Here is a 25,534-nt window from a genome sequence, read left to right as displayed (position 1 = left end):
CAGGCAGTGAGGCTTAGAAGAAGAGGCAAGCTCTCCGGGATCCAGGTGCACTTTTGGCGTAGAGGACTGTGTTCACCACTACCTGGAATCATACTCTCTAATGTCAGGTCAATATGCAACAAACTAGATGAGCTTCAACTACTGATCAGGACTAAAGGCTCATACATACATCAGACCATAGTCTTTGGAAAATGAAAGACCACAGACCAATTTTACCCCCTTCCATGTAGTATGAGAGCCATACCTACACAGTCTATTCTATGGAGCTGAACTCCCCATCAGACAGAAATCTTACCCCCTTCCATGTAGTATGAGAGCCACACCTACACAGTCTATTCTATGGAGCTGAGCTCCCCATCAGACAGAAATCTTACCCCCTTCCATGTAGTATGAGAGCCATACCTACACAGTCTATTCTATGGAGCTGAACTCCCCATCAGACAGAAATCTTTGCAAGATGCTGCACACAAAGATGCTGTAGACATTCAAAAGATCAGTATCTGCAAAAGATCTGTTCCTGCAAAATGCATTCATAGTCTATGATATCTGCAGATCATCATACACACCTTGTTTAACAGACATTCATCTGCAGATCAGATCCACCAGGATGGATTTTCAGATCTGCAGATGATTGTCTGATCTGCAGATGAATGTGTGTATGATGATCTGCAGATATCATAGACTATGAATGCATTTTGCAGGAACGGATCTTTTGCAGGAACAGATCTTTTGCAGATACTGATCTTTTGAATGTCTACAGCATTTTTGTGTGCAGCATCTTGCAAAGATTTCTGTCTGATGGGGAGTTCAGCTCCATAGAATAGACTGTGTAGGTATGGCTCTCATACTACATGGAAGGGGGCAAAATTGGTCTGTGGTCTTTCATTTTCAAAAAACTATGGTCTGATGTGTGTATGTGGCCTAAGAAGAACTTTCGCCTCTCTGCTGCTCTTTGCTTCACAGAAACTTGGCTGTCTGAACTGATTCCAGACAATGAGGAGAACGCCAGCGCATACCACTAAGGCTGCATCTCAAATGACCACCAGCTCCGTGTGCAGCACCTAAATAGATTTTCTGCACACTTCTCATTAAATTCAGATGCAAATCATATGCAAATCTGCTACTACTTATCATGCAAATAGAAAACTCAGGAGGAGGGGCTGGGAGCAGCTAACCTGACAGTTACATAGTTACAAAGTTAAGGAAAGGTGGGGGGAAAGGCTGCGCATCCCTAAACACATGTTGCAATTGAATGGTTAATCACACAGGCATACACTGCCTCTATTAGACTGAAAAATGCATGCCCTGTGTCAAGAACCGGCCCGCGGCACGCCTGCGTATACGGTTCCCAACTGCGGGTTTGACCAGATCAAGCGGGGAGAAGCCTTATTCGAGCTACAAACAAGGCTTTGACCCCTAAAATGCTTCTTACTGCCACCACTAGCGGTTGCTAGACACGTCAACTCAGCTGTCGAGTGCTCAACACGCAATCTGCGTTTTCGTATTCGGGTCAGCTTTGTGCTTAGGCCGAATACGGGAACGCCACGCACCCACACACGCAGTACAGTTGTACAGTAACACAGCACAATCAGGCACTGACTTGTAATGCAAGTTACACTGTCGTGCAGCAAGACCACTAAAAGTCGTTCCGAACGATACTGTTAGCCACTCCCACTCTGCTGTCGAGCGCAGAAGTGCCCCATACACACAATGCAATTACAATTTCATATGGTAGTGTTGCTCAAGCATACAATTAGGCATGGACTTATAGACAGCTACACTGCAGTCTCCTCTAGGCTATGAGTGTTAGTTTAGTACAGCAGAAGTCAAGCTTATTAAATAATAATTTAATATTCCAGGAAAAAAAGTGGAACAATGCAGAACAGAATATATACAAAAGATTACAAAAAACAAAATAAAAAGTTACAAAATTAAGAGTTTACAAAGATACACACAAGGATATTTGCGTAAGAATAAACGGGGGAAAAAAAAGAACGTTACCAGCTTAGGTTAGAACGTTGTTTGACGGGAGGACGCCGTTTTTCGACCAGGAGTCGCGATCATCCCTAGCTATGCGCTACCTCCAGGAGAAGATCCCTGTGACTGTTCTGGACCACCTTAAATAGTCTGAAGTGTCCCCTGGGGCATTTAATGTCCAGCCACCAGGAACTAATGCAATTTCCCCGTTTGTGACATCACCGAACGCTTGTCATAATCTTCCTGTGATATGCGAACTTCAAAAGGTTCCTGTTTCTGCTTTTTGAAGGTTGCAGTTTTCACAGGTAAGATTGTATCCTGAGAACAACAAGTATCCTGTTTACACTTACAGATTTCAAAGCAATTCCACTTCCAGCCCACTATTCAGACTAAGAGGTAGCCGAACGCCTGTGTGGGCTTCAACCTGGTCGGGTAAATGTCTAAGTAAGTGTTTCCTGGCTAGTGGCTAGGTAGACAGTTCCTAATTACTGTCCAGGTTCCTTTGCCTATTGAAGGTGACTGGTCTATTCAATGAAGACAATGGCAGTTCCCTTGATCTCTGCCCTGAATGCAAATTTAATCTACATACAGGTGACACCTTCCAAAAGCCAGACTGGCTGACATACCTACACCTCTGACAAAATATATAGCAGATAGAAAAATGAAAGAAATATGTTCCTGTTATCCTTACATCATCAGCACCCCAGTATATTCCTGACACCCTGCATCCAAGTTAAGTGCTAACATTTATTAAACTAGGAGGAACTTTAGCTTCCAATATACTTTGCATGCAAACCATATTGGAAGCTAAAGTTCCTCCTAGTTTAATAAATGTTAGCACTTGACTTGGATGCAGGGCATGCATTTTTCAGTCTGGCAGAGGCGGTGTATGCCTGTGCGATTAACCATTCAATTGCAACATGTGTTTAGGGATGCGCAGCCTGATTCCAGAAAATGCTCTGCAGATTAATGGATTTACACTCTATAGATCTGACCAGGACCTGCTTATTTCTGGCAAAGGTGGAGGGTTCTGTTTCTATATCAATGATAAGTGGTGAAAGGATGTCACGTTATTAGGAGGACTTGTTTGGCTGGGCTAGGAACACTCTCCATAAACTGCAGACCCTCCTATTCACCCCATGAGCTTTCTTCATTTATTCTGGTTGCTGTGTACATCCCTCCACAAACATGCATGCAGCCTGTGCTCCAGGAACTCGCAGATCAGATCACTGAGGTGCAACTAGAGGAGGTAAAACACTTGATCACTGTTACGCTATGGCTAAGGACTCGTATCACTCTGTCTGCAGAGCAGCTCTGGGGAACTCTGATCATGCTGTGATACAGCCCATCCCAACATACAGAGACTAAAAGCTGCCAAACCTGTAGTGTCCACAGGTAAGAAATGGACCAGCAACACGGTGGAAAAGCTACAGAGCTGCTTTGATTCAACAGACTGGAACATATTCAAAGACTCCACCAGTGATCTAAATAAATATACTGATGCTGTGAAAACATTTTTTTTTTTTTTCTTGTGGAGACACTTGTATTACGAAGACAAACCCTGGTGTTATGACCTGTGCTGTTAGTAGCCTGCTGGTGGCAGCACTGGGTAACTTTTGCATGGACTTCCGCTATCCACCAGCAGATGTCTCACCTCCTATTGGAAACTGCAGTTCTTTGGCTCACCTGCAGATGGAACTCTGAACATTTTGAACAGTCACCTGACCTCTTACTTGCCTGTTTGAAATGCTCAACCATTGTCGCAGTTCTTAAAAAATATCAGCATTTATATGTATAAATGACTATAGGCCAGTTGCCGTTGCATTATTGGTCATAAAATCATTTGAAAAACGGATAATGGCTTATCTGATTCCCATCACACATCCCCTGCTGGACTCTCTGCAATTTGCTTATAGGTCAAACAAGTCTGCAGATGATGCTGTAAGCATGTGTCTTCATTATTTACTAGAGATCTGGACTCCCCAGGAACCAATGACAGAATTCTGTTTGTGGATTTCAGCTTTTCATTCAACACCATAAAACCATCACTGTTACACAGCAAGCTCTCCTAACTAAGCACACCTGAATCCATCAGCAAATGGATGACCAATTTCTTCACCATCAGGAGACAGAAGGTTAGACTAGCTTCCTGGTGCAGCAGCAACAACTTGGAACTTACATGTTCTTCAGCTCATGGGGATGATAATATCTCCTCATAATCAGACATGGATCTACAGAGACCCAAGTAGAGGCATTCAAATTTCTTGGGTCCTTAATCTCTAACAACTTTAAATGGGATAACAATAAAGTCACTATCAACAAAGTGCAAAAGAGGATGTACCACCTATGCTAGCTGAAAAAGTTTGGCCTACTACAAAAATTAATGTTGTAGGTCTTTACTGCGACCATCAAATCCACCATGACATCAACTATGACTGTTCGGCTCATGCTCCGTATGAGAAAAGGAGAGACTGCAGTGCATCATCCAATCAGAAGAAAGAATAATTGTCTGCAGCTTACCTCTCCTGCAAGATCTTTATACTAGCAGAGGGAGAAAGAGAGTGACCAAGATTGCCTCTGATCCCCTCACCCTGCTCACTCCATCCTCCAGCTTATGCCTTCAGGAGTGACATACCGGTCAGTCACAACAAAAACTTCCAGGCACAGAACAGCTCCTTTCCTCAGGCAGAAGCCATGCTTAATGCCAAACAACGCTAGGGCTGCTAGGACTGGGAAGCATTACAGCATAGAACTGAAAATAAATGCTTCTTACCATGTTTACTACCACCATAGCTTATATACTGTCCTTGACTTGTAATATCTATACTGTCTCTCCTTGTATTTCATCTGTGTCTGTTAAGTAAGCACACTATAAGTATATACACACACTATAGGCATGTTTTTTACCTCTGAAATTGATTTACATCATATCGATTTCCTAGATGTCCATATTGAGTAAAATAGTACTGGGGGATTGGACACAAGGATCTTCCGGAAACCAACAGATACAAATTCACTTTTGGCATGAGATAGCTTCCATCCCGAACCCCTGAAATGTGGAATCCCAAAGGGACAATTCCTCCGAGCACCAAGGAACTGCTCTAATTCTGATGATCAAGAATGTGTAGATTTCAGGATAGAGTGTATCCCAAAAGTATTTTGGATAAGGCAGAAGTAAATGCGAGATAAGTAGAGAGAGAAGAGCTATTAAAACCAAGGGAGAGGACTGGGAAAGATGGAGGAGGAACGAGGATTAGAAGTACCTACTCCAAAGAATCACCCTCCATTAAAAGGATTATCAACAAACACTGGTCGATTCTCCAACTTGATTCCCAACTACAAAAATGTATACCCTCTAATCCACAAGTCACCTACAGAAGGGGCTCAAATTTAGGCGATTCCCTTATGCATTCCTTCCTACCGTTGAAAAAGAAGGTAATTTGACAACTGAATAATGTAAAGAAAAAGACCTGGTTAGATTCCAATGTAAATGGTATACATAGGTGTGGGAGATGTAAGGCCTGCTCACATGTTTTGCAATGCTGAAATTATTGTTCCACAAACGATGGCCGGTCATTTGACCCACTGGACTTTACAATTGTGACATGGAGGGGGTTATTTATGCCATACAATGCCCCTGCCCCCTATTATATATTGATGAAACAACGAGAGCTGTAAAAAAACGAATCCTGGAACACTTGGGGGGTATTAAACATAGACGGAATACATCTGTGTCCAGACATTTCCATGAGATCCATGATGGTAACCCTGAGTTGGTAAAATTCTGCGTAATACAACAATGGCATCTCTGACCCCGTGGGGGAAATTTGCACCAAAAAATGAGACAACTTTATTCTAAATGGATCTATAGACTGGACACTTTATACCCAGGTGGCCTGAATGAAGGATTTACCTTCTCCCTGTATTTATGAGGAGGATGGATATATTTTTAAAGGATATTATACATTCTATCTCCAATCGCTCCCTCTACCATATCTATATGATATGTAGTGTCTGACTTCCACCCATAGTTGGTACCACATCAAGTATATATAGCAGTGATGACTAACCTTGGCACTCCAGCTGTGACAAAACTACAAATCCCATCATGCCTCTGCCTCTCCGAGTTATGCTTAGAGCTGTCAGAGTATTGCAATGCCTCATGGGACTTGTAGTTCCACCACAGCTGGAGTGCCAAGGTTAGCCATCACTGATATATAGGGTACTGCTTAATATGTAATACTGAACACCCATATTTCTTATGAGAAATTCAGCTCCCCCACAATCTATTCCTCGCTCTTCCTTGCTACATAAGTTTGTAGTATCCCATTATCTGCTATATAATCTTTATAATGTTACCTTAAATAGTAATAGCGATAAGAACCCTTTTAACATGCGAATTCCTGCTGTTAAAAGTTGTAGAGGTAGGTGAATCTCACCAAATATATAAGTGATCTGTCTGTCCTATGTGATATAAAGGATAGTTTCTTTTTTCCTTTAAGAACTTCCCTTGGTGATTGATATGCCGTGCGATACCCCAGTAATCACTACAGAACGGACTGTGTGCGCTTTTTGTTTGTACATAAAGTTCGCCATGGCAACACCACCTGATTGGCTGCATTTTGCAGCAGGTTCAGCCCTCGGGTGGGGAGACTGGAAGCCGCTTCCGCAATTGTACATGAGCAGCTGATACATTGAGACGCATCCTGGCACGCATGTGATGCGTACTCTGGACAATGGCACGCCCTCCCGGATGACGTCTCGTGAGGTTGGATACGTGCACCTTACCTGATTGGCTGGCGCACACAGAGCACACCGACGACGGCTGACCAATCAAAGCGCTTGAATCTCGGGTGTAAGCGTTTTGTTGCCTTTTACATAAACACTATGGGCTGCAATGAGAGTGGTCAGCGTCAAGGATATACTATATGCTTTATTATCCGGGCAGGCATTCATTTGGGATATGACATGTTATACGGTACTATTTTAGGTACACTGAAAGAGATTAGATTCCTATATGATTGGCTCTAGGGTTAATTGACACATGCTCTATCCAATCACTGTGTACATTTCTGTGGGTGGAGACATCAATGGGAGGAGTGGAGGACTCCACCCTGGATAGAAAGTATAAAACGGGAGCTCACTGCCATATCTATTTGGCTGCTACTAATCTAGCACACACGCTATGTCTTAATACTAAATGTATTCATAGGGCTCGATTCACAAAAGCGTGCTAACTTAGTTAGGCGTTGTAGTTAGTTGGGCGTGCTAACTACAGTTAGCACGCTCACAGCTTTTACTCATCGTGCGCGGTGCGCGCAGAACGTCGCACTGGGTATGCCTATAGCATCGCACTGGGTATGCCCATAGCGTCGCACCGGGTATGCCTATAGCGTCGCACCGTGCTACGATTCAGGCGCACCCAGAGCGCCATTTTCGGCGCACCAGTTGCGATGTTCCGCGCGACGCTAAACTTTGCGCACTGTAATGGTTGGGTGTCGCAACTCAGATGTCTGATTATTCGGTGATCTGCAGAATCACCGATAATGCAGACGCTATACCTGATTATGTGTGATCTGCAGAATCACCAATAATACCAGTATAGTAGCACAAGGAGCTGAGTGTGTAGTGCTTGGTGCACCAGTAACTTTAATAGTTTTGCGGGACCTTAGCAGAGGAGCTGGTAAGGTACAATTAGTACACTGACTGATAGAGAGACCGAACCTTTCCAGTGGAGCTGGGAAAGGTACCAACAGAGAGTACAGAAATAGTATAGTTAGTCCTTACCAGAGGAGCTGGCAAGGAACTAGTTAAACAGGTAGCGAGAGTAGCTACGCTAGACTTTTCCAGAGGAGCTGGGAAGGTACTATCAGTCACTAAGCAACACCTCACCAGTGGAGCTGGTGGGAATAACAAGTAAATAACGAGTGCTCATCAGTGGAGCTGAAGAGCCTCAGAAACCAATAAGACTAGGCCTCTCCAGGGGTGCTGGTGGGCACTAGCTGCAAGAGCACTGATCGGTACGGCCAGACCTTTCATAGTATAGTTTGGCTAGACCTTCCCAGAGGGGTTGGCAACGTACTATCAGTTAGAGAAAGCGTATAATTTGGTCAGACCTTACCAGAGGGCTGGTAAGGTATTATCAGTTTAAGTGACAATATAATTTGAGCAGACCTTTCCAGAAGAGCTGAAAAGGTATTAGCAGGGCTTGTGACTGTATAGTTTAGCTAGACCTTACCAGTGGAGCTGGTAAGGTACTATTAGTCACTTTAAGGAAGAGTAGCGATACCGCACCAGAGGAGCTGGTGGGTATATAGCAAAAATCACCAGTGGCGAGGGCCCACTGGTGAGTAGAATGGTTAGACAGGCAAGGTTCGGCAACAGAGAGGTACAGAAATCGTAAAGGCAGAAGAGTAATCGGTAATCAGGCAGAGGTTCAGCAACTATAGGCAGATAGGCAGAAGTACAGAATCAGTAAGCCAGTGCGAAGTCAGAGTATAGCCAGAGTCAAACACAGATAATCAATACAATATAAACAGTAATCCTGGTCTTGTGTGAAATCCCTGGTTTCCTCCCAGATCAAAACACACCGGACACTAGTCCAAGGTCTAAGCGCTACACTATGTATTCACGACAGCAGACAGCGCCTGAATGAAGCCCGGAGGCTTAAGAAGCAGAGGAGACCTCACTGGCACGCCCCCTGCAGTCAGCCAATCCTGGGAGCCGTGAGGCTCCTCTGACGTCAGCCGACCAGCAGGTCAGTTGACGAGCCTCCTCCTAGCATAAAGGTCCTGTCTGTGTGCGCGACACAGTGACCTTATGAGCAAAAGACAGTCCCGTCCTTGGCGTCCTAGACGCCGGTGGGACGGGCAGGGGCACGGAGGCAGCTGCGGCGGCGGTGCTGTTCGCCGCAGCTGCCTCTGTGAGCGTTACACGCGCGAAGCTTAACGTGACCTAAAGCTCTTTAGGCATGCTAAGAGCCTTTTCACAGGCATGCTAACACCTAGCATGCTTTTGTAAATCAAGCCCATAATGTTTATTTGCACCTTAGCACTTGGACTTTTGCACTTTCCCTTGAAAAAGCTTCGTTATGAAGTGACACATGTTGGGTTTTATGGTGGGGGGTGTGTAAATAATGATTATCTTGTGATGATTGTGGACTTAGGTTGGTAAACCTATAAATATGCATATACTGCAGTCCCTACATCACTAGCAAGTTGTTTCTGATATTCTAAGCGCCAAACCTTGTGAACATTTCTTTTAATGTAGTGATTAAAAGTTACATTTTATTATATCACCATCAAGGAATTAACGCTGCTTTGCTGTTCTGTTAAGTAACCGTAAAGTCAAATTATGTGTACTGTACACTTAAACTTATTTGGCCAAATAAAATTGTTTCTGATTCATCATTGGTCAGATGATCATTAAAATCACACAAAAAAACCCTGATTTTAACGATCATCTGAGCAATAAAAGAGTAAAAAAAATTGTCTGCTTTCTTGTAAAAAAGAAAAAAAAGAAACAAACAAACAAGAAGAACATTGTATTATTTATATCATTGGACATTAGGGATATGAACAGCCCCAGGTGCTTCTGTGCTTACATTGTTTTCATGAAGCCATTATCTCTGTGTGTAAGGAGAGGCCTTCCACATACAGTACAGCAGCAAGGTGAGAGGTGTGCAGTGTAACAGTGCATGTGACTATATTCTCTATCAGCTGCAGCCATTATCTCTGTGTGTAAGGAGAGGCCTTCCACATACAGTACAGCAGCAAGGTGAGAGGTGTGCAGTGTAACAGTGCATGTGACTATATTCTCTATCAGCTGCAGCCATTATCTCTGTGTGTAAGGAGAGGCCTTCCACATACAGTACAGCAGCAAGGTGAGAGGTGTGCAGTGTAACAGTGCATGTGACTATATTCTCTATCAGCTGCAGCCATTATCTCTGTGTGTAAGGAGAGGCCTTCCCCGTACAGTACAGCAGCAAGGTGAGAGGTGTGCAGTGTAACAGTGCATGTGACTATATTCTCTATCAGCTGCAGCCATTATCTCTGTGTGTAAGGAGAGGCCTTCCACATACAGTACAGCAGCAAGGTGAGAGGTGTGCAGTGTAACAGTGCATGTGACTATATTCTCTATCAGCTGCAGCCATTATCTATGTGTGTAAGGAGAGGCCTTCCCCATACAGTACAGCAGCAAGGTGAGAGGTGTGCAGTGTAACAGTGCATGTGAATATATTCTCTATCAGCTGCAGCCATTATCTCTGTGTGTAAGGAGAGGCCTTCCACATACAGTACAGCAGCAAGGTGAGAGGTGTGCAGTGTAACAGTGCATGTGACTATATTCTCTATCAGCTGCAGCCATTATCTCTGTGTGTAAGGAGAGGCCTTCCCCATACAGTACAGCAGCAAGGTGACAGGTGTGCAGCGTAACAGTGCATGTGACTATATTCTCTATCAGCTGCAGCCATGATCTCTGTGTGTAAGGAGAGGCCTTCCACATACAGTACAGCAGCAAGGTGAGAGGTGTGCAGTGTAACAGTGCATGTGAATATATTCTCTATCAGCTGCAGCCATTATCTCTGTGTGTAAGGAGAGGCCTTCCACATACAGTACAGCAGCAAGGTGAGAGGTGTGCAGTGTAACAGTGCATGTGACTATATTCTCTATCAGCTGCAGCCATTATCTCTGTGTGTAAGGAGAGACCTTCCACATACAGTACAGCAGCAAGGTGAGAGGTGTGCAGTGTAACAGTGCATGTGAATATATTCTCTATCAGCTGCAGCCATTATCTCTGTGTGTAAGGAGAGGCCTTCCACATACAGTACAGCAGCCAGGTGAGAGGTGTGCAGTGTAACAGTGCATGTGACTATATTCTCTATCAGCTGCAGCCATTATCTCTGTGTGTAAGGAGAGGCCTTCCCCATACAGTACAGCAGCAAGGTGAGAGGTGTGCAGTGTAACAGTGCATGTGACTATATTCTCTATCAGCTGCAGCCATTATCTCTGTGTGTAAGGAGAGGCCTTCCCCATACAGTACAGCAGCAAGGTGAGAGGTGTGCAGTGTAACAGTGCATGTGACTATATTCTCTATCAGCTGCATCCATTATCTCTGTGTGTAAGGAGAGGCCTTCCACATACAGTACAGCAGCAAGGTGAGAGGTGTGCAGTGTAACAGTGCATGTGACTATATTCTCTATCAGCTGCAGCCATTATCTCTGTGTGTAAGGAGAGGCCTTCCCCATACAGTACAGCAGCAAGGTGAGAGGTGTGCAGTGTAACAGTATATGTGACTATATTCTCTATCAGCTGCAGCCATTATCTCTGTGTGTAAGGAGAGGCCTTCCCCATACAGTACAGCAGCAAGGTGAGAGGTGTGCAGTGTAACAGTGCATGTGACTATATTCTCTATCAGCTGCAGCCATTATCTCTGTGTGTAAGGAGAGGCCTTCCACATACAGTACAGCAGCAAGGTGAGAGGTGTGCAGTGTAACAGTGCATGTGACTATATTCTCTATCAGCTGCAGCCATTATCTCTGTGTGTAAGGAGAGGCCTTCCCCATACAGTACAGCAGCAAGGTGAGAGGTGTGCAGTGTAACAGTGCATGTGACTATATTCTCTATCAGCTGCAGCCATTATCTCTGTGTGTAAGGAGAGGCCTTCCCCATACAGTACAGCAGCAAGGTGAGAGGTGTGCAGTGTAACAGTGCATGTGACTATATTCTCTATCAGCTGCAGCCATTATCTCTGTGTGTAAGGAGAGGCCTTCCACATACAGTACAGCAGCAAGGTGAGAGGTGTGCAGTGTAACAGTGCATGTGACTATATTCTCTATCAGCTGCAGCCATTATCTCTGTGTGTAAGGAGAGGCCTTCCCCATACAGTACAGCAGCAAGGTGAGAGGTGTGCAGTGTAACAGTGCATGTGACTATATTCTCTATCAGCTGCAGCCATTATCTATGTGTGTAAGGAGAGGCCTTCCACATACAGTACAGCAGCAAGGTGAGAGGTTTGCAGTGTAACAGTGCATGTGACTATATTCTCTATCAGCTGCAGCCATTATCTCTGTGTGTAAGGAGAGGCCTTCCATATACAGTACAGCAGCAAGGTGAGAGGTGTGCAGTGTAACAGTGCATGTGACTATATTCTCTATCAGCTGCAGCCATTATCTCTGTGTGTGTAAGGAGAGGCCTTCCACATACAGTACAGCAGCAAGGTGAGAGGTGTGCAGTGTAACAGTGCATGTGACTATATTCTCTATCAGCTGCAGCCATTATCTCTGTGTGTAAGGAGAGGCCTTCCCCATACAGTACAGCAGCAAGGTGAGAGGTGTGCAGTGTAACAGTGCATGTGACTATATTCTCTATCAGCTGCAGCCATTATCTCTGTGTGTAAGGAGAGGCCTTCCACATACAGTACAGCAGCAAGGTGAGAGGTGTGCAGTGTAACAGTGCATGTGACTATATTCTCTATCAGCTGCAGCCATTATCTCTGTGTGTAAGGAGAGGCCTTCCCCATACAGTACAGCAGCAAGGTGAGAGGTGTGCAGTGTAACAGTGCATGTGACTATATTCTCTATCAGCTGTAGCCATTATCTCTGTGTGTAAGGAGAGGCCTTCCCCATACAGTACAGCAGCAAGGTGAGAGGTGTGCAGTGTAACAGTGTATGTGACTATATTCTCTATCAGCTGCAGCCATTATCTCTGTGTGTAAGAAGAGGCCTTCCACATACAGTACAGCAGCAAGGTGAGAGGTGTGCAGTGTAACAGTGCATGTGACTATATTCTCTATCAGCTGCAGCCATTATCTCTGTGTGTAAGGAGAGGCCTTCCCCATACAGTACAGCAGCAAGGTGAGAGGTGTGCAGTGTAACAGTGCATGTGACTATATTCTCTATCAGCTGCAGCCATTATCTATGTGTGTAAGGAGAGGCCTTCCACATACAGTACAGCAGCAAGGTGAGAGGTGTGCAGTGTAACAGTGCATGTGACTATATTCTCTATCAGCTGCAGCCATTATCTCTGTGTGTAAGGAGAGGCCTTCCACATACAGTACAGCAGCAAGGTGAGAGGTGTGCAGTGTAACAGTGCATGTGACTATATTCTCTATCAGCTGCAGCCATTTTCTATGTGTGTAAGGAGAGGCCTTCCCCATACAGTACAGCAGCAAGGTGAGAGGTGTGCAGTGTAACAGTGCATGTGACTATATTCTCTATCAGCTGCAGCCATTATCTATGTGTGTAAGGAGAGGCCTTCCACATACAGTACAGCAGCAAGGTGAGAGGTGTGCAGTGTAACAGTGCATGTGACTATATTCTCTATCAGCTGCAGCCATTATCTCTGTGTGTAAGGAGAGGCCTTCCACATACAGTACAGCAGCAAGGTGAGAGATGTGCAGTGTAACAGTGCATGTGACTATATTCTCTATCAGCTGCAGCCATTATCTATGTGTGTAAGGAGAGGCCTTCCACATACAGTACAGCAGCAAGGTGAGAGGTGTGCAGTGTAACAGTGCATGTGACTATATTCTCTATCAGCTGCAGCCATTATCTCTGTGTGTAAGGAGAGGCCTTCCCCATACAGTACAGCAGCAAGGTAAGAGGTGTGCAGTGTAACAGTATATGTGACTATATTCTCTATCAGCTGCAGCCATTATCTCTGTGTGTAAGAAGAGGCCTTCCACATACAGTACAGCAGCAAGGTGAGAGGTGTGCAGTGTAACAGTGCATGTGACTATATTCTCTATCAGCTGTAGCCATTATCTCTGTGTGTAAGGAGAGGCCTTCCCCATACAGTACAGCAGCAAGGTAAGAGGTGTGCAGTGTAACAGTATATGTGACTATATTCTCTATCAGCTGCAGCCATTATCTCTGTGTGTAAGAAGAGGCCTTCCACATACAGTACAGCAGCAAGGTGAGAGGTGTGCAGTGTAACAGTGCATGTGACTATATTCTCTATCAGCTGCAGCCATTATCTCTGTGTGTAAGGAGAGGCCTTCCACATACAGTACAGCAGCAAGGTGAGAGGTGTGCAGTGTAACAGTGCATGTGACTATATTCTCTATCAGCTGCAGCCATTATCTCTGTGTGTAAGGAGAGGCCTTCCCCATACAGTACAGCAGCAAGGTGAGAGGTGTGCAGTGTAACAGTGCATGTGACTATATTCTCTATCAGCTGCAGCCATTATCATTGTGTGTAAGGAGAGGCCTTCCACATACAGTACAGCAGCAAGGTGAGAGGTGTGCAGTGTAACAGTGCATGTGACTATATTCTCTATCAGCTGCAGCCATTATCTCTGTGTGTAAGGAGAGGCCTTCCCCATACAGTACAGCAGCAAGGTGAGAGGTGTGCAGTGTAACAGTGCATGTGACTATATTCTCTATCAGCTGCAGCCATTATCTCTGTGTGTAAGGAGAGGCCTTCCACATACAGTACAGCAGCAAGGTGAGAGGTGTGCAGTGTAACAGTGCATGTGACTATATTCTCTATCAGCTGCAGCCATTTTCTATGTGTGTAAGGAGAGGCCTTCCCCATACAGTACAGCAGCAAGGTGAGAGATGTGCAGTGTAACAGTGCATGTGACTATATTCTCTATCAGCTGCAGCCATTATCTATGTGTGTAAGGAGAGGCCTTCCACATACAGTACAGCAGCAAGGGGAGAGGTGTGCAGTGTAACAGTGCATGTGACTATATTCTCTATCAGCTGCAGCCATTATCTCTGTGTGTAAGAAGAGGCCTTCCACATACAGTACAGCAGCAAGGTGAGAGGTGTGCAGTGTAACAGTGCATGTGACTATATTCTCTATCAGCTGCAGCCATTATCTCTGTGTGTAAGGAGAGGCCTTCCACATACAGTACAGCAGCAAGGTGAGAGGTGTGCAGTGTAACAGTGCATGTGACTATATTCTCTATCAGCTGCAGCCATTATCTCTGTGTGTAAGGAGAGGCCTTCCCCATACAGTACAGCAGCAAGGTGAGAGGTGTGCAGTGTAACAGTGCATGTGACTATATTCTCTATCAGCTGCAGCCATTATCTCTGTGTGTAAGGAGAGGCCTTCCACATACAGTACAGCAGCAAGGTGAGAGGTGTGCAGTGTAACAGTGCATGTGACTATATTCTCTATCAGCTGCAGCCATTATCTCTGTGTGTAAGGAGAGGCCTTCCCCATACAGTACAGCAGCAAGGTGAGAGGTGTGCAGTGTAACAGTGCATGTGACTATATTCTCTATCAGCTGCAGCCATTATCTCTGTGTGTAAGGAGAGGCCTTCCACATACAGTACAGCAGCAAGGTGAGAGGTGTGCAGTGTAACAGTGCATGTGACTATATTCTCTATCAGCTGCAGCCATTATCATTGTGTGTAAGGAGAGGCCTTCCACATACAGTACAGCAGCAAGGTGAGAGGTGTGCAGTGTAACAGTGCATGTGACTATATTCTCTATCAGCTGCAGCCATTATCTCTGTGTGTAAGGAGAGGCCTTCCCCATACAGTACAGCATCAAGGTGAGAGGTGTGCAGTGTAACAGTGCATGTGACTATATTCTCTATCAGCTGCAGCCATTATCTCTGTGTGTAAGGAGAGGCCTTCCACATACAGTACAGCAGCAAGGTGAGAGGTGTGCAGTGTAACAGTGCATGTGACTATATTCTCTATCAGCTGCAGCCATTATCTATGTGTGTAAGGAGAGGCCTTCCACATACAGTACAGCAGCAAGGTGAGAGGTGTGCAGTGTAACAGTGCATGTGACTATATTCTCTATCAGCTGCAGCCATTATCTCTGTGTGTAAGGAGAGGCCTTCCACATACAGTACAGCAGCAAGGTGAGAGATGTGCAGTGTAACAGTGCATGTGACTATATTCTCTATCAGCTGCAGCCATTATCTCTGTGTGTAAGGAGAGGCCTTCCCCATACAGTACAGCAGCAAGGTGAGAGGTGTGCAGTGTAACAGTGCATGTGACTATATTCTCTATCAGCTGCAGCCATTATCTCTGTGTGTAAGGAGAGGCCTTCCACATACAGTACAGCAGCAAGGTGAGAGATGTGCAGTGTAACAGTATATGTGACTATATTCTCTATCAGCTGCAGCCATTATCTCTGTGTGTAAGGAGAGGCCTTCCCCATACAGTACAGCAGCAAGGTGAGAGGTGTGCAGTGTAACAGTATATGTGACTATATTCTCTATCAGCTGCAGCCATTATCTCTGTGTGTAAGGAGAGGCCTTCCACATACAGTACAGCAGCAAGGTGAGAGGTGTGCAGTGTAACAGTGCATGTGACTATATTCTCTATCAGCTGCAGCCATTATCTGTGTGTGTAAGGAGAGGCCTTCCACATACAGTACAGCAGCAAGGTGAGAGGTGTGCAGTGTAACAGTGCATGTGACTATATTCTCCATCAGCTGCAGCCATTATCTGTGTGTGTAAGGAGAGGCCTTCCACATACAGTACAGCAGCAAGGTGAGAGGTGTGCAGTGTAACAGTGCATGTGAATATATTCTCTATCAGCTGCAGCCAAACACATATTAATGCTGATCACTCACCTGTTCTGCTCTCTGTAAGAGGATCCTTCTCCATAGTTGTCCCCATCAGGTCACCCTCCTCTGCAGACCGCTGATCACTCCTCACATACGTCTCCTCTTCTTCCTTAATCACTCTTATTATTACACCCTCCTCCATAGACTGCTGATCACCCCTCACATATGTCTCTTCTTCCTCTTTAACTGCCCTCATCATGTCTTTCTCTTCTGTACACAGCTGATCAGTCCTCACATATGTCTTTTCTTCTTCCTCTTTTATTGTCCCTAACATGTCACCCTCCTCCATAGACTGCTGATCACTCCTCACATACGTCTCCTCCTCTTCTTCCTCTTTAATTGTCCTCATCATGTCACCCTTCTCCATAGACTGCTGATCACTCCTCACATATGCATTTTCTTCTTCTTCTTTAATTGTCCTCATCCTGTCTCCCTCCTCCATAGACTGTTACTCACTCCTGTTGTAGACATCTGATCACTCCTCACATATGTCTCTTGTTCTTTGAGCTGAGATCTTAGTTCTGAAAATGATAACAGATTATTACAGTAAGATATTATCAGTAATAAACAGAGCACAGAAAAGAACATAATTTGCTAGGGGGTGATAATATCCCATAAGCTGTGGCATCTGCACATTCAGTATGGTTATCCGGTGGCACCATCTTATGGAAATTGACACAATGGACAGATCCTGCTCCTTCAGAACCTCCCTTCCAGAGACCTCCCCTGATCTGCAACAACCTGATTGTACAACATATTATTGGCTGCCGGCATTAGTGACTAATTAGTGTAGCTATGAAAGCCATCAGGGAAAATGTCCTCCTACACAGGGAAGAGATACAGGTCGGCCTTCCATAACAGCTGGGATAAACATAAACCTCCTGTGACTGCAGTAAAACACAAAATGTTAACAGGTTTATTAAAATACTTGTTTTATAACATAATAGGTAAGAGAAATAAATAGAAATAAGGTAAAACAGAGAGTAAGCAAATGTGAAAGGCACCAGCTGAAAATAATAATAATCCTGACATTTGTATAGTGCTTTTTTTCCTGTTGGACTCAAAGTGCTCAAGAGCTGCAGCCACTAAGGGCACGCCCAGGAGGCCACCCTGCAGTAATAGGGAGTCTTGCCTACGGACTCCTTACTCAATAGATACTGACCCTAGCCAGGATTCAAACCCTGGTCTTCCATGACAAAGGCAGTGCCCAGTTCCCAGTACACTATCTAGCCACACAAGATGGCAGCTGCTCCACGAGGATCGTATGGGCTCAGTATTCCATGGCATACAGGATCAGCCAGTCACAGCTCCACTCCGCACTATTCACAGATTATATTCTTCTCTATGTCTCCATCCCTGAGAGGCAATTATCTAACCTAATCCACCATATAGATATTTTGTACCATTCTCAGGAATAAAGGCCGACTACCCTACAAACAAACTCTACTACTCCCTGCAAGCTCTCTCCTGAGAGATGTATATGCCTGGATTCTGCTCACACCCTTCATATCACTAACCATCCCCCCATTACCTGGTATAACATTCCCATCAGCCACTTCTCAGCCATATAAAGCCAGTCACTGATAACATAAGCTCTCCTTACAGATGTATGCGCCTGGATTCTGCTCACACCCTTCATATCACTAAACATTCCCCCATTACCAGGTATAACATTCCCATCAGCCACTTCTCAGCCATATAAAGCCGGTCACTGATAACATAAGCCCTCCTTACAGATGAATGCGCCTGGATTCTGCTCACACCCTTCATATCACTAAACATTCCCCCATTACCTGGTATAACATTCCCATCAGCCACTTCTCAGCCATATAAAGCCAGTCACTGATAACATAAGCTCTCCTTACAGATGTATGCACCTGGATTCTGCTCACACCCTTCATATCACTAAACATTCCCCCATTACCTGGTATAACATTCCCATCAGCCACTTCTCAGCCATATAAAGCCAGTCACTGATAACATAAGCTCTCCTTACAGATGTATGCGCCTGGATTCTGCTCACACCCTTCATATCACTAAACATCCCCTATTACCTGGTATAACATTCCCATCAGCCACTTCTCAGCCATATAAAGCCAGTCACTGATAACATAAGCTCTCCCTACAGATGTATGTGCCTGGATTCTGCTCACACCCTTCATATCACTAAACATTCCCCCATTACCTGGTATAACATTCCCATCAGCCACTTCTCAGCTATATAAAGCCAGTCACTGATAACATAAGCTCTCCTTACAGATGTATGCGCCTGGATTCTGCTCACACCCTTCATATCACTAAACATCCCCCATTACCTGGTATAACATTCCCATCAGCCACTTCTCAGCCATATAAAGCCAGTCACTGATAACATAAGCTCTCCCTACAGATGTATGTGCCTGGATTCTGCTTACACCCTTCATATCACTAAACATTCCCCCATTACCTGGTATAACATTCCCATCAGCCACTTCTCAGCCATATAAAGCCAGTCACTGATAACATAAGCTCTCCTGAGAGATGTATGCACCTGGATTCTGCTCACACCCTTCATATCACTAAACATTCCCCCATTACCTGGTATAACATTCCCATCAGCCACTTCTCAGCCATATAAAGCCAGTCACTGATAACATAAGCTCTCCTTACAGATGTATGCACCTGGATTCTGCTCACACCCTTCATATCACTAAACATTCCCCCATTACCTGGTATAACATTCCCATCAGCCACTTCTCAGCCATATAAAGCCAGTCACTGATAACATAAGCTCTCCTGAGAGATGTATGCGCCTGGATTCTGCTCACACCCTTCATATCACTAAACATCCCCCATTACCTGGTATAACATTCCCATCAGCCACTTCTCAGCCATATAAAGCCAGTCACTGATAACATAAGCTCTCCTGAGAGATGTATGCGCCTGGATTCTGCTCACACCCTTCATATCACTAAACATTCCCCCATTACCTGGTATAACATTCCCATCAGCCACTTCTCAGCCATATAAAGCCAGTCACTGATAACATAAGCTCTCCTGAGAGATGTATGCGCCTGGATTCTGCTCACACCCTTCATATCACTAAACATTCCCCCATTACCTGGTATAACATTCCCATCAGCCACTTCTCAGCCATATAAAGCCAGTCACTGATAACATAAGCTCTCCCTACAGATGTATGCGCCTGGATTCTGCTCACACCCTTCATATCACTAAACATTCCCCCATTACCTGGTATAACATTCCCATCAGCCACTTCTCAGCCATATAAAGCCAGTCACTGATAACATAAGCTCTCCTTACAGATGTATGCGGCTGGATTCTGCTCACACCCTTCATATCACTAAACATTCCCCCATTACCTGGTATAACATTCCCATCAGCCACTTCTCAGCCATATAAAGCTGGTCACTGATAACATAAGCTCTCCTGAGAGATGTATGCGGCTGGATTCTGCTCACACCCTTCATATCACCATAAAGCGGTTGTAAAGGTTGTAGGACCCTCCCTCAAATACAGTATTAGCTCTTTAGAGGTCCTGTGCATATAATAATCAATTCTATAGATACTTTGAATGTTAGTAACCATTAAAAAAAACTGTTTCCCGTCACCTTCTTGCACCTCTGACACTGTTTGTCCTTGGCATGTTTTAGTGGCCTGTATTAATTGTTATGTATAGAGTGCTTGGGGGGGGGGGGCTGTAAAACTTGCATTGGGGCCCAGAGCTCCTGAGCTATGCCACTGCTCTGCTCAATATATAACAAGTATGTCCACCCGACCTCTGCTCTGCCCAATATATAACAAGTATGTCCACCCTGACCTCTGCTCTGACCAATATATAACAAGTATGTCCACCCCGACCTCTGCTCTGCCTGATATATAACAAGCATGTCCACCCCGACCTCTGCTCTGCCCAATATATAACAAGTATGTCCACCCTGACCTCTGCTCTGCGCAATATATAACAAGTATGTCCACCCCGACCTCTGCTCTGCCCAATATATAACAAGTATGTCCACCCCGACCTCTGCTTTGCGCAATATATAACAAGTATGTCCACCCTGACCTCTGCTCTGCCCAATATATAACAAGTATGTCCACCCCGACCTCTGCCCTGCCCAATATATAACAAGCATGTCCACCCCGACCTCTGCTCTGCCCAATATATAACAAGTATGTCCACCCTGACCTCTGCCCTGCCCAATATATAACAAGTATGTCCCACCCCGACCTCTGCTCTGCTAAATATATAACAAGTATGTCCACCCCGACCTCTGCCCTGCCCAATATATAACAAGTATGTCCACCCCCACCTCTGCTCTGCCCAATATATAACAAGTATGTCCACCCCGACCTCTGCTCTGCCCAATATATAACAAGCATGTCCACCCCGACCTCTGCTCTGCCGAATATATAACAAGTATGTCCACCCCGACCTCTGCTCTGCCCAATATATAACAAGTATGTCCACCCCGACCTCTGCTCTGCCCAATATATAACAAGTATGTCCACCCTGACCTCTGCCCTGCCCAATATATAACAAGTATGTCCCACCCCGACCTCTGCTCTGCTCAATATATAACAAGTATGTCCACCCGACCTCTGCCCTGCCCAATATATAACAAGTATGTCCACCCCGACCTCTGCTCTGCCCAATATATAACAAGTATGTCCACCCCGACCTCTGCTCTGCCCGATATATAACAAGTATGTCCACCCCGACCTCTGCTCTGCTCAATATATAACAAGTATGTCCACCCGACCTCTGCCCTGCCCAATATATAACAAGTATGTCCACCCCGACCTCTGCTCTGCCCAATATATAACAAGTATGTCCACCCCGACCTCTGCTCTGCCCGATATATAACAAGTATGTCCACCCCGACCTCTGCTCTGCCCAATATATAACAAGTATGTACACCCTGACCTCTGCCCAATATATAGCAAGTATGTCCACCCCGACCTCTGCCCTGCACAATATATAACAAGTATGTCCACCCCGACCTCTGCTCTGCCCAATATATAACAAGTATGTCCACCACGACCTCTGCTCTGCCCAATATATAACAAGCATGTCCACCCCAACCTCTGCTCAATATATAACAAGTATGTCCACCCCGACCTCTGCCCTGCCCAATATATAACAAGTATGTCCACCCCGACCTCTGCTCTGCCCAATATATAATAAGCATGTCCACCCTGACCTCTGCTCTGCCCGATATATAACAAGTATGTCCACCCCGACCTCTGCTCTGCCCAATATATAACAAGTATGTCCAGCCCGACCTCTGCTCTGCCCAATATATAACAAGTATGTCCACCCCGACCTCTGCCCAATATATAACAAGTATGTCCACCTCAACCTCTGCTCTGCCCCATATATAACAAGTATGTCCACCCCGACCTCTGCTCTGCCCAATATATAACAAGTATGTCCACCCTGACCTCTGCCCTGCCCAATATATAACAAGTATGTCCCACCCCGAACTCTGCTCTGCCCAATATATAACAAGTATGTCCACCCCGACCTCTGCCCTGCCCAATATATAACAAGTATGTACACCCCGACCTCTGCCCAATATATAGCAAGTATGTCCACCCCGACCTCTGCCCTACACAATATATAACAAGTATGTCCACCCCGACCTCTGCTCTGCCCAATATATAACAAGTATGTCCACCCCGACCTCTGCTCTGCCCAATATATAACAAGTATGTCCACCCCAACCTCTGCTCAATATATAACAAGTATGTCCACCCCGATCTCTGCCCTGCCCAATATATAACAAGTATGTACACCCCGACCTCTGCCCAATATATAGCAAGTATGTCCACCCCGACCTCTGCCCTACACAATATATAACAAGTATGTTCACCCCGACCTCTGCTCTGCCCAATATATAACAAGTATGTCCACCCCGACCTCTGCTCTGCCCAATATATAACAAGTATGTCCACCCCGACCTCTGCTCTGCCCAATATATAACAAGTATGTCTACCCAGACCTCTGCTTTGCCCAATATATAACAAGTATGTCCACCCGGCCTCTGCTCTGCCCAATATATAACAAGTATGTCCACCCCGACCTCTGTTCTGCTCAATATATAACAAGTATGCCCACCCCGAGCTCTGCTCCGCCCCGCCCAATATATAACAAGTATGTCCACTCCGACCTCTGCTCTGCCCAATATATAACAAGTATATCCACCCCGACCTCTGCTCTGGCCAATATATAACAAATATGTCCTCCCCGACCTCTGCTCTGCCCAATATATATAACAAGTATGTCCACCCCTACCTCTGCTCTGCCCAATATATAACAAGTATGTCCACCCGACCTCTGCTCTGCCCAATATATAACAAGTATGTCCACTCCGACCTCTGCTCTTCCAAATATATAACAAGAATGTCAACTCCGAGCTCTGCTCTGTCCAATATATAACAAGTACGTCCACCCCGACCTCTGCTCTGCCCAATACATAACAAGTATGTCCACCCCAACCTCTGCTCTGCCTAATATATAACAAGTATGTCCCCCTACCTCTGCTCTGCCCAATATATAACAATTATGTCCACCCCGACCTCTGCTCTGCCGAATATATAACAAGTATGTCCACCCCGACCTCTGCTCTGCCCAATATATAACAAGTATGCCAACCCCGACCTCTGCTCTGCCCAATATGTAACAAGTATGTCCACCCCGACCTCTGCTCTGCCCAATATATAACAAGTATGTTCACCCTGACCTCTGCTCTTCCCAATATATAACAAGTATGTCCACCCCGACCTCTGCTCTTCCCAATATATAACAAGTATGTCCACCCCACCTCTGCTCTGCCCAATATATAACCAGTATGCCAACCCCGACCTCTGCTCTGCCCAATATGTAACAAGTATGTCCACCCCGACCTCTGCTCTGCCCAATATGTAACAAGTATGCCCACCCTGACCTCTGCTCTGCCCAATATATAACAAGTATGACCACCCCGCCCTCTGCTCTGCCCACTATATCACAAGAGTCACACAATTACTTCTTCCATCCGTGTGATCCCTCCACCTCCTGCAACTTCTGTAATAAGTGTCTGTGACTGTCGCATCATTATCTGCCTGTTTTACATAATTTCCGTCTTTCGCTTCATCATTACTTCCTGTCTGTGTGTTCTAACTGGGAGGTGTGATGTCGCCATCTTGTGGTAAATTGGGTAACTGCAGCATCTGTTTGTGTAACACCAGCACTCATCTATCGCTATTGTATTATTAATTTATTATTATTATTCTCTCTAACTGCATAACCCAATTTACAGCCTCATCACCTCTTATTATTATTATTACTAGCATGTGTATGTCTGCTGGGCATTGCCAGGATGTAGGACAGGTTACAGTGGGGGGATTAGTACAGATATGGGTATGACGGATCAATCAAGAAAATGTGTTGCATTTAAAAGATCTGAAGAAAAGAATGGAAATAGTGGAAATAAGTGCAGAGCGCACTTATTTAATCATCTGCATGTTGCCACAATATATACACACTGCTCCTCCTCTGGTCTTTGTACTCAGTGGTCAGCTTGAGAAGCACATATCATTTTTTCTTGTATTTTTAAATCAGCTTACTGCTCCTCCCGCATGATGTGCACTTTCTGGATTACAATGTATTTTGCTACATCTGAAACATCGCAAACAATTATGGAAAATAGTTTTGTGTATTGTGACAAGTGTGCTCCCTGCCTGAGTCTCTAGGAAGGTGTAAGCTAAGGGAGTGTCTCTGATACGCACAGCCACTTGTGCTGCAGTCCTCCAGGGCAGCCGTATGCTGAGGCCCTTATTATTGTGTAATAAATGTATGAATAATGAATTGTGGTATGGGCAGAGCTATGAGCTGACGTGCACAGAGATCTGAACACCAGAGACCCTGAAAGATTATTATTTATTTATATAGCGCCAACATCTTCAGTGGCACTGTACATAGTACAAAACAAATATTGTGGAACATATATACATGTGAGAAGTTCACAACACTGTACAGTCATGACATCTGATAATACAAACACAAATGCCCTTGTGGGTTGGCATGTGTGGGCAAGACTGAACAGATGCTGAAAGATAACATCTCTGCCATCCATAATGGGCATAGGGATCAAGCATTAGCTGATCAATTTATTTTCTTGTAATGATCGGATAGCACAAATGAGGGTAGCTGCTAATGATGGTGTTTCCCCTATGTGGCAGGCAGAATGTGAAGCCTGGTGGAGTGGTCGGTTGGGAGTAATGGGTGGGGGGGGGGGGGGCGGTAGGATAGAGAGTTGTTTTCTCTATTTTATGTTCAGTTACTGGGTCTCATATAGGTTCATTGTACTGTCGCTCCTCTGTGTTGTTGTTGGTTGCCATGGTGATGCTGCGCAGTGTGTGGGCGGCGTTCTGCTCTTTTGGGTTTGTTTTCCCCTTGCTACTAAGCCACTCCACGTCACCATGTTATGGTGCATGAGCAGCCTATCAGCAGATGAGAGGGGGGTGTCGGCTTTATGAGCCATGGCTGAACTTTAGTAAGCCTGCTTATTCGTTGTTTAAAGCGGAGTCGGACCTGAACTCAGAATTTCCTCTCTGCTCTAAAATATAAGCAACTACATAATAACCTTTATAGAAAAACATTCCTTTGTTACAGCTGATAAAAATCCAGCAATAAATCTGCAGTGTGTTTCAAGAAAGCAGACATAGGGTTAACATCCCGTGTTTACAAATTAGCTGCTTTTGCTAGGCTGAGGCAGCAGAGATATCAAATTACAACTTGTGAATAGTCACAGATGAGGGGGAGTTAGACAGGCTAAACTCTAAATATACACAGGGTGCTTTTCTCCCTGTTTTCCTTCTGTCTTCTGCAAGAGTTCAGGTCCACTTTAACGTTGTGGTTCAGTTCTCTATCAGGTCCACTGGTGGCCCCGCCCCGGTAAGGTTTGAAGGTGTGTGATTGGTCTACTCCTCAGCTGTTTGTGATATATAGACATGTGTGTGCTTTCATTACACTTTGTA

The 25,534-nt window shown here is 45.1% G+C and overlaps 1 protein-coding gene across 1 annotated transcript in view; it reads right to left on the bottom strand.

Moving 5' to 3' along the window:
• LOC137537203 (uncharacterized) overlaps positions 1 to 25,534 on the bottom strand; it is a 128,033-nt gene that overhangs the window by 6,060 nt on the left and 96,439 nt on the right. Inside the window, 2 exon segments of the mRNA XM_068259310.1 lie at positions 16,517 to 16,955; positions 16,997 to 17,031. Of these exon segments, the coding sequence (XP_068115411.1) occupies positions 16,517 to 16,955; positions 16,997 to 17,031 (474 nt within the window).

Source organism: Hyperolius riggenbachi, chromosome 10, assembly GCF_040937935.1.
Source record: "Hyperolius riggenbachi isolate aHypRig1 chromosome 10, aHypRig1.pri, whole genome shotgun sequence".
Taxonomy (NCBI): domain Eukaryota; kingdom Metazoa; phylum Chordata; class Amphibia; order Anura; family Hyperoliidae; genus Hyperolius; species Hyperolius riggenbachi.
This window is presented reverse-complemented; position numbering and strand designations above follow the sequence as displayed.